Source organism: Suricata suricatta, chromosome 5, assembly GCF_006229205.1.
Source record: "Suricata suricatta isolate VVHF042 chromosome 5, meerkat_22Aug2017_6uvM2_HiC, whole genome shotgun sequence".
Classification (NCBI taxonomy): Eukaryota; Metazoa; Chordata; class Mammalia; order Carnivora; family Herpestidae; genus Suricata; species Suricata suricatta.
In genome coordinates this window covers 56,274,868-56,284,141 of record NC_043704.1, presented here as the reverse complement: position 1 = coordinate 56,284,141, position 9,274 = coordinate 56,274,868, and the positions used below count along the sequence as shown (strand labels likewise).

General features: G+C 43.7%; 1 protein-coding gene and 1 pseudogene across 1 annotated transcript; both read left to right on the top strand.

Moving 5' to 3' along the window:
- The first annotated feature begins 1,232 nt into the window (after positions 1–1,232).
- On the top strand, positions 1,233–9,011 carry DPPA4 (developmental pluripotency associated 4). Its single transcript, XM_029938706.1, has 6 exons — positions 1,233–1,476; positions 3,018–3,166; positions 3,253–3,303; positions 3,832–4,141; positions 5,960–6,155; positions 8,981–9,011. The coding sequence occupies exons 1-6, from the start codon at positions 1,233–1,235 to the stop codon at positions 9,009–9,011; spliced, it is 981 nt and encodes a 326-aa protein (XP_029794566.1).
- Positions 5,192–5,325, top strand: LOC115292989 (annotated as a pseudogene).
- Positions 9,012–9,274: the final 263 nt, after the last annotated feature.

Sequence of the window (9,274 nt, the reverse complement as noted above, 5' to 3'; positions counted from 1 at the left end):
TATATTAACAAGCACCGCAAACAGAAATTCGAGGTAGAGAGGTTTAAGACTTTCCAGAAGAATCGAACTTCCATGCTAGGGTAAAACCTGAGCACTCTCTAGAGTCTCTTTCTTTGGACCACCATTTTTGCCCTTGCCATTTTGAGCGGTTTGTGAGGCCCCGAAGAGTGTAGTTTGGCTAAGGCTGTGCCAATGTGAAATTTGAATATGAATGTAAAGTAGCTATAGAGATGCAAAATAGCATACCAATGTTAATCCCACCTTGGGGGATCCTGGAGATTTAGATTTAGAAGCAAATCTGGGCTTTCTTGTCAATGTGAAGTTCTACCTGTGCGTCCTACGTTACGCAGCCTCAACTTCAGCATCTGAAAAAGTATTAAATCCTCACTGGCTTGCTGTGAGGAGTAAATGAAAGAAAGAAATATATCAACCCCTTAAGTAAAGTAGAGGGTCAACACATGTTAGTTTCCCTATCAAAGCACTTTATTCCCACCCCACCGTTCTTTTGTTTCTTTTGGTTCAATTAACCAATATTTATTGAGTGCCCATGATGAAATGGAAAGAAATTCTGCCCTGATAGAGCTTATAATCAAATGGAGTAAGAAGCAGTGATCAAATCACACCAGCAAGTGTAAAACTGCAACTGGGAAGGGGGGGGAAGGAGGCAAAGCGTAGACTTGACTTGGTCTGAAAAGAGTAGAAAGGGTTGCCAGAGGAATACTCAAGTGAGATTCTGAAAGAGAAAAAAGATTTAAGAATGTGAATAGAAAACTGGGGTGGAGTAAGTGATATCTCACCAGGCCACTGTAGCCTGCAGGAAAGGAATTCTCTGGCCCTTGGGGCAATGGAGAGGCTGATAGGCTGAATTAAAGACATTTGTATACCTTCTGGCTAAAAACAGAAACCACTGAAAGAATATATAGAATCCTGGCAATAGTAGGGGAAACACTCTTTGGAAGAGATGGAGAATACAGGAATGGGGGAAGAAGATCTTCAGGTGAAAGCTAAGGGATATGGTGGGTGATAACAGGGCTGCCCCCCCTCCCCCATAAAGAGCCTACTTTCTTCTACTTCTTTTGTTTGTATCCATATTTTCTGTCTTTTCACATATTTTCAAACTGGCCCCCTATTTCCCCATCATTGCTTCCCTATTTTGTAAGTGTACCTGGGTATTAAGACTTCCCACCCGAGAATCCACACTGCCAGTGTCTGCAAATGAATGCCTTGGTGCCATGGATGTGAGCAAGCTTGAGGAAGGTAGTGTATGTGGTGGGTTGGGCACCCGAGGGAAAACTGACTGGCTCCTCTGTCCCCAGCAGAACTCCACAAAGAAGTCAGGGGAAGACCATTTGGCTTGCAAATCCCAACCTGTACCAGGAGAAGCCACAGAGAAACAGCAAGCTTCTGGTGAACCAAAGTTACAAAAGCCCCCAGGGAATGGGACCAAACGAAAAAGATCTATGAAAGAAGACAAAGGTAAGAAGGCTACAAAGTTCTCAAATCTCATTCTCTTGGGTTTAAGAAGACCAAGGAACTTTTCTGAAAGAGTAGACAAAGTAAGAGAAAATTGGTCCCGTATTCTGGAAACCTTCCTCTTCCTTTGAGACCCAGTGTAAGTGTCCTCTCCTTGAAGCCTTCTTTCAGGCATCTCTGTTAAAACTGGTGTCTTCAGATCTCCAAACTTCAACAACATAATTGGCTCTGATCATCATTTTGCCTTCACTGGCTACGTGGTGTTAAGGATCTCGATGTGCAGTGATTTAGGGACAGACCACTATAAATTTAAATCCACTAGAAACTCCACTTCCTTTTCTTTCTTTCTTTTTTTTAATTAAAGATTTATTTATTTAGGTTATCTCTATACCCAGCATGGGCTCAAACGCACGATCCTGAGATCAAGAGCTGCATGCTCTACCAACTGAGACAGCCAGGCACCCTTCCACTTCCTTCTCCAAGAATCGAGGACAAGATTTTGCTGGCTCAGATGGGCCGGGGTGAAGGCTTTTGTAGCTTACGTGGAATGATTAGAGCTCACTTTTGTGTAGCCTTCTAGTTGTCTGTTCTGCGGGTATGTTCTGGAAGTCTTTCCTGAACAGTGGGAGTGTGTGAGAAACCTGTGTGCAGTGAGACCAGGGCTCTGCCCTGATGTGTGCTGACCTAATTACAGGAGTGGGTGGTTGTGTGTAGCACTGATGGGTGGTTTATTTTGTTCTTTGGTGAGAGGACAAGGTACCACTGCTGATTGACAATGTGAGGTTTAAAACTGCAATCATCCCCCTAGGTTGGAAATGTGGTCTCTAGTACAGTCTCCTTGGAGTCTGGGTTAAGGCACTCAGAAAGGAGCAAGTGGGGAGTTTCAGGAAATAAAAACTGGAGAGTCAGAAGAATTAAATCAGTCTTAAGTTTGAGGTTCTGTCCCTGGAAGGTTATGGGGTCTACTTTGGCAAGTCATTGAACTATACAATGGGGATCAGACAGTGAGAACTAAGTTGTACTTTGTACATTTTATCATAAAACGAAGTATGTACATTTTATTTATTTTTAATGATTTTATTTTTTTTAATGTTTTTTATTTTATTTTTGAGAAATAGAGAGAGACAGCGTGAGCAGGAGAGGGTCAGAGAGAGAGGGAGACATAGAATGCTAAGACAGGCTCCAGGCTCTGAGCTGTCAACAGAGCCTGACGTGGGGTTCGAACCCACGAACTGTGAGATCATGACCTGAGCTGAAGTCGGACGCTCAATCGACTGAGCCACCCAGGCGCCCCTGTTTTTATTTATTTTGAGAGAAATAGAACGTGAGTGGGGGAGGAGCAGCAAAAGTTGGAGACAGATGTGCTGTCAGCACAGAGCCCCACTCTGGGCTCTAACCCTCGAGCTGTGAGATTATGACCTAAATTGGACATTTAACCAACTGAGCCGCCCAAGAGTCCCTGTACTTTGACATTTGAGAACGCTACACAAGTAAGTGGGTTCTTACTGATTTTATCCGTTTCCCCCTTCCAACTTCCTGTTCAGAAAAGACTGCACAAGACAAAGGAAGAGTAAGAATTCGGAAGAAAGTCCCTATTCCTCCATTACCTTCCACACTGCCACCAGCCAACCTGCTTCACAGAGACGTCCTGCGGGCCTGGTGCCAACAACTACAGCTGAGCACCAAAGGCCAGGTGAGGGCCCAAGGTGGGAGGCATTGCTCCTGGGAGGAGGGGTAGGAACCTTACTTGACAGTTAACTCATTTTTCTCTTGTCTTAGAAATTAGATGCATACAAGCGGCTGTGTGAATTTGCTTACCCTAATCAAACGGTAAGTGATTTGTATGGGTTTGACCAGCGGAAGATTTAGTTCTCATTCTAATTACCCATTTTAGCTTCCAAAGCCAGTGGAGGGACTGTGTTAGCCCCTCCTTTCTGCCCCCCACCCCCCGTGAGGAGGAACAGCACCCCCTCCCCACTTCTCACCAGCTCTGCACGGAGTAGTAAAAATGAGGCTGAACTTTATTTATTTATTTATTTATTTTTTTAATGTTTTATTTATTTTTGATACAGAAGAGACAGAGCATGAGAGGGGGACGGTCAGAAAGAGAGGGAGACACAGAATCTGATACAGGCTCCAGGCTCTGAGCTAGCTGTCAGCACAGAGTCTGACACGGGGCTCGAACCCACGAACATGAGATCTGACCTGAGCCAAAGTCGGAGGCTCAACCGACTGAGCCACCCAGGCGCCCTGAACTTTTATTTTTTAAAAGAAAAAAATGTTACTTTATTTTTTAATTTATTGTCAACTTAGCTAACTTCTAACAGCACCTTAATTTTCCCGATCTCTTTGTAGAAGAGCATTCCCCTCACTGCAAAGGAGGCCAAGATTCTCTCACCATCACAAAAAAGATCAAGGATGGAAACAGGGGAAATGTCTCTGGAAAATTCCATGAGAAAGATCTCTTCTCATGGAACCCATCCTCCTGAGATGGCTGCTTCCTCTGAGGGTGGGGTGCAGGCCCCTGTTGGGTCTGATGCTCTCTCGGAGGGAGTCGAAACTGTGGTTGTGACAACTTCAGCCCCAGAGGCTGTGTTTGCCTCCTGGTCCAAAATTGCAGCCAGGGCTGGGAAGATGGAGACGGTGGAATCGCCACAGGACTCCTATGGTAAGCCCAATATTGAGATCTGGCTCTGGTCCAGTTGAGGAAAAAATGCCATTGATACTAACTTCCAATCAATTTTAGGGTGTTAGGGTGTATCAAAATCACCTGAAGGACTGGTGATTCCTGGCCCCAACCCACACAGTTTCTGATTCAGGTCTGTGGTAGGTCCTGAGAATTTTTTTTTTTAATGTTTATTTATTCTTAGGAGAGAGACAGAGAGAGAGAGAGAGAAAGAGAGAGAGACAGAGCTCATATGAGCAGGGGAGGGACAGAGAGAGAGAGAGAGGGAGGCACAGAATCCGAAGCAAGCTCTAGGCTCTGAGCTGTGAGCACAGAGCCCATTGTGGGGCTCAAACCAGGACCCACAAGATCATGACCTGAGCTGAAGTCAGATGCTTAACTGACTGGGCCACACAGGCACCACTAAAAAAATTTTTTTTTAATATTTATTTATTTTTGAGAGAGAAAGACAGGGGCAGAGAGAGGGAGACATAGAATCAAAAGCAGGCTCCACACTCTGAACTGTAAGCACAGAGCTGGATGAGGCACTGGAATCCATGAACTCTAAGATCCTGACCTGGGCTGAAGTCCAGATGCTTAATTGAATCACCCAGGCACTCCAGGAATATTCATTTCTAACAATCTTTTAGCCAGTGCTGGGGATGCTAGTCTGGGGACTGAACTTTGACGATTACGACTGCAAATTATTTATGTCATCAGAAGGAGGTGGCAGTCTGTTCAGATTTATTTCTTTCCCCTTTTTTATGGACTTAAAAGGTAAAGGTAGGCTCTAAAATCAGTTGCCTAAGCTTAAGCCCTGGATCTTCTAGCATCTGTTAAGTGAATGACATTAACAGGTTGTGTAATATAGTTCCCAGTTTCCTCATTGTAAAATAGGTTAATAATTATACCTACCTCATAATGTTGTAAGATACAGGACATAAAATTAAGGGAGACTATAAACCGATCAGCACAATACAATGCTTGAAGGAAACCAGAATATGTCATACCAAATCATACCTATTCTAAATTGCTTTAAAATTTATAATACTAATCGCTTCTCGGCCTTTTGGCTAAGATCAAGTGTAAAATTTATAATACTAATTGTTTTGAGTTTATGCTAATTAAAGAGCAGTAAACTCAGAAAAACATCCTTTTTTACTACTTAAAGTCAGATTTATAAATTCTCTTTTTACTGGAGACAATCAACTGAGAGATGACACCAAAGAAACTTGCAAACAAAACTTGCTTCTTAGTTCTCTCCTATAGATTCATCATCCCACTGTCTGCCCTCTTCTCCCTCCCAGCCTAAAACTGCTTTCTTTTGTCCTGTCATTTCTTTACGAATTCATTATTCTTTGTAAAAGATGTTATAGGAGCTTGAATTCTAAGCTGCTATTTTGAGTTCGTTTGAGTTGGTGGTTTCTTCCAAGTGATATGTGCCCTACACCTTAATAAACTGATTTTCTCTGGTAGACCTTTTTGTTAAGGAGTTTCTCCCTCTCCATCCCCCTAAAAAAAAGTCCCTATTGCAAACTTAGGATGGAGAGAGGCAAAGTTTTGCCTCCTAGGCACTATCATTTACCCACTTGGAGCTATACCCCTTCCAACTATACTTTTAGTTTTTTTGTTTAAAGTTTTAACAGGAACTGTTTTGCATTACTTTCTAAAAGGAAGCAGGACAGAGTAGATTAAGCTAGGATTCATATCTTAGAGCTGGCACTTGAAAAGTAGAAGAGACAAAGACCGTGATGCATTCTCGATCAAAAGGACATTAGAATTTGGTTATGCTGTGTTCATACTTCCCCTCTCCCTCCCCAGGGGTCCGGTGGTGCGTGGTCCATGGGAGAAGCCTGCCTGCAGACCCCGGGGGCTGGGTTCGCCTGCAGTTCCACGCAGGGCAAGCCTGGGTGCCTGAGAAACAGGGGAGAGTGTGTGCCCTCTTCCTACTACCTGCCTGCAATTTTCCACCCCCACACCTGGAGGACAACATGCTGTGCCCCAAATGTGTACGGAGGTAATTACCTGGTGCTTTTCTACAAACTAAAACTGGAGTTCTCGTTTTCTAGTTGGGGGTCGGTGGAGAGGAGACCCATGTTAATCTTAAGTAGCCCTGTATTTCATGCACAGGTTGTCAGTAAAGAGTTCTAAGAAAATTATTACTCGGGTTAAGCGTATTCCTAGGAAAAAGAGCATGTATAGGTCAAAGTTTCATGCTTTTACCTAGAGACCCACCCATAATATTGGAGAAACAGATATGGATTACTTACTATATTACAGTATATGCACTGCACAGGAATAATGACTAACAAAACCCTTTAAGTAGACTGCAGTCTAATGGGGATGACGGGTATGTAAACAGCTGTAAAAACCATGGGATGACTTGTAGCAAAGAAGAGGTTTCCTAAGGGAAGAACTGCCTTGTTGGAAGGAAGGAGAAAGCTTATTTTTCAGTATGGGGATTAATGCCAAGGCTGAAAGATCTTAGACCAAAGTAGAAATTGTAAGTATTTTAGTGTGACTGTGACAGATTATGGTAAAAAATGAGTCTATTTTCTCACCTTACAGAATGGGCATACTAATGCCTATCTGAAGTACTGTGGAGATGAGGTGAGTTAATACATAAAAAGTTCTCAGCACTGTGTCTGACATATGCAAGTATTCAAACAACTGTGGTTATTAATTAGGCCAGCAAGCAGAGTTCCTTTCAACAAAGTCATAAAGATGAAAACATGCAGTGTATGCCAAAAAAACAGTTTTGGCTAAAATTGAACATAATAGATTTTAAGTAATATCATTAGTTTGGGGTCTAATGGTATAGTAAGCATTGGATGTGTACAATTTACCCGGTAGCCAATGGTGTTCTTTCAAAAGATGTCATTAGTTATATGATGTAATCAATGAAATATCTTTGTAATCACCAAACAACTGACTTTAGAAGCACAATTAAGAGACAGAAGGAAGGCTAAGAAAGGACTTTCTCTGTAATTTAAATTCTAAGCCAGTTGAAATCAACATATTAAATGGCTGATGAGGAGTAGCCTGGGGGGAAGGGGCCTGGTAAATTTATTCTTTCTGTGTAAACTAGACTACCTAATCCATTAAGATTGCTGTTTCTAGAGAAGGGTGGAGAATGTTTTTATTGATATAAGTCACTGCAATTGACAAATGCGGTGGGGTGAAGTGTGGTGAGTACTGTTTTACTGTCTCTAAGCCTCAGCTGAAGCACTGGCTCAGGGGGAGGCCAGTCCTCCACTGAGGTCCTCAATTTCCATAACCGTACACATGCTGCTTCACGTTCTGAGCCTCAGTTTCCACATCTCTAGCAGGAGAAGCCATTGGGACAGGAAAGTGGCCAAAAGTCACAGTATTAAAATGGAGAAGTCACTAAGCAGTTTAACATGCCTGATAAGAAACCTTATTCCAGGGGTGCCTGGGTGCTCAGTCAATAGGCCTCTGACTTCGGCTCAGGTCATGATCTCATGTTTGTGGGTTTGAGCCCCGCGTCGGGCTCTGTGCTGACAGCTCAAGGCCTGGAGCCTGCTTCCGATTCTGTGTCTCCCTCTCTCTCTATGCTCCTCCTCCTCTCATGCTTTGTCTCTCACTGTATCAAAAATAAATAAAACATTTTTTTAAATTATAAAAAAAAAAAGAAACCTTATTCCAAAAGGCCATTGTGTTTAGTTTTATAGAGAACCCATTGAGGTTCTTAATATTTATTTTGGGGAGACAGAGTGCAAGCAGGGGAGGGGCAGATGGAGAGGAAGAACACAGAATCTGAAGCAAGCTCCAGGCTCTGAGCTGTCAGCACAAAGCCCATTGCGGGGCTCAAACCCAGGAAACACAGGATCATGACCTGGGCTGAAGTCAGGTTCTTAATGGACTAAGCCACCCAGGTACCCCAGGGGCCTAGCATTTTTCAGAGGTGCCCAAATGGAATTTTTTTATTTTTAAGTAATACCAACTGAAGCTGAAGAAGGTACAAATGATACACTTGCCTGGATAATATGAGAGATTCAGAGCAGTGAAGGATACAGGTGATTTGGTGATGCTTGATTCTGAGGAGAACGATTGAACCGTGTTTTCTGAGAACATTATTGGAGAGGGGCAGCAATTAGATGCTTAAAGGGATTCTCCATTGGTGCTGTATTCCAAGGGTGAGCCTAGGTGTGCTTCTGGGCTTAGTTTGGGAGAGGGTTGTATGGAGAGAGGGTGGAAAGAAGATGATCCCTCTGAATGGAGGGACTTGGTACAGCCCAGACTCACCTCACAGTGACCCCCCTCCCCAGCCCTCTGTTGTCCTAGAACCATCCTCCCATGCTCTGTGCAGCCCCTGCAGGCTCCATCCTTGGTGTCAAGATTACCAGGGGTCTTGGACAGCTAGCTGAGTGTAGAAGCCTGAAGAGGGTGGGAGCCGGGGGCCCTGGCACATTAACATGTCTGCCACAGGAGGAAGTATGTGAGCATGTACTTGTCTTTTCCCTCTTCTGGCTGTCCTGCTTCTGCCACAGTTGCCGCTGCCACACGAGTTGAATTAAAGTGAGGTCCCTTTGCAGAGTCCTTTCATGATCTACTGAGGCCGCTGGCAAATGATAGAAGATCCACTCTGGGCCTCTCCTGCCCATGGGCTGCACAGGACAGGAACATATTACAGACACATAACTTGGCTAATTGTCACACCTTGATGACATGGTCATATGCTCTCCCCCCACTCTCCTGCAGTTTAAGAACAATTTCACTGGCATTCCACCAGTGGGTTTCCTGGCTGTTTTCAAGCATATAACTTAATATATCTCCAGAGTCTCATCTTTTTAAAAAACAAGCCTTTTGTTTGCTTTCTAGGAATAAGGTGTTAATGAAAAGCCTCCAATGAGATAAGAACACCAGAAAAAGGGGTGCGACTGTGAGTATAATTGATGGTAGAAAGGGAACTACCATCAACTTGGTGGTCCCACTGACAGCCAGTCTGGAAGCCACTCGATGTGCCATACTTCCTACTGACAGGACCCACAGCCTGGTGGGTCGCAGACATTACCTTCAGACCCCAAACATGGTCTGCTTTCCCTTTGGTTTAAAATACTTAACAGTTTGAAGTCAAGAGACTGAGAAGGTTAGCAGCCTCTAGAGGAGTCAGAG

Bases quoted from the DNA above. Each gene is read 5' to 3' on its own strand.
- DPPA4 (XM_029938706.1), top strand. From the start codon at position 1,233: ATGGATGTGAGCAAGCTTGAGGAAGGTAGTGTATGTGGTGGGTTGGGC. The intron at 1,477-3,017 runs GTAAGAAGGCTA...CTTCCTGTTCAG, and splicing joins ATCTATGAAAGAAGACAAAG to AAAAGACTGCACAAGACAAA. The intron at 3,304-3,831 runs GTAAGTGATTTG...TCTTTGTAGAAG, and splicing joins TTGCTTACCCTAATCAAACG to AGCATTCCCCTCACTGCAAA.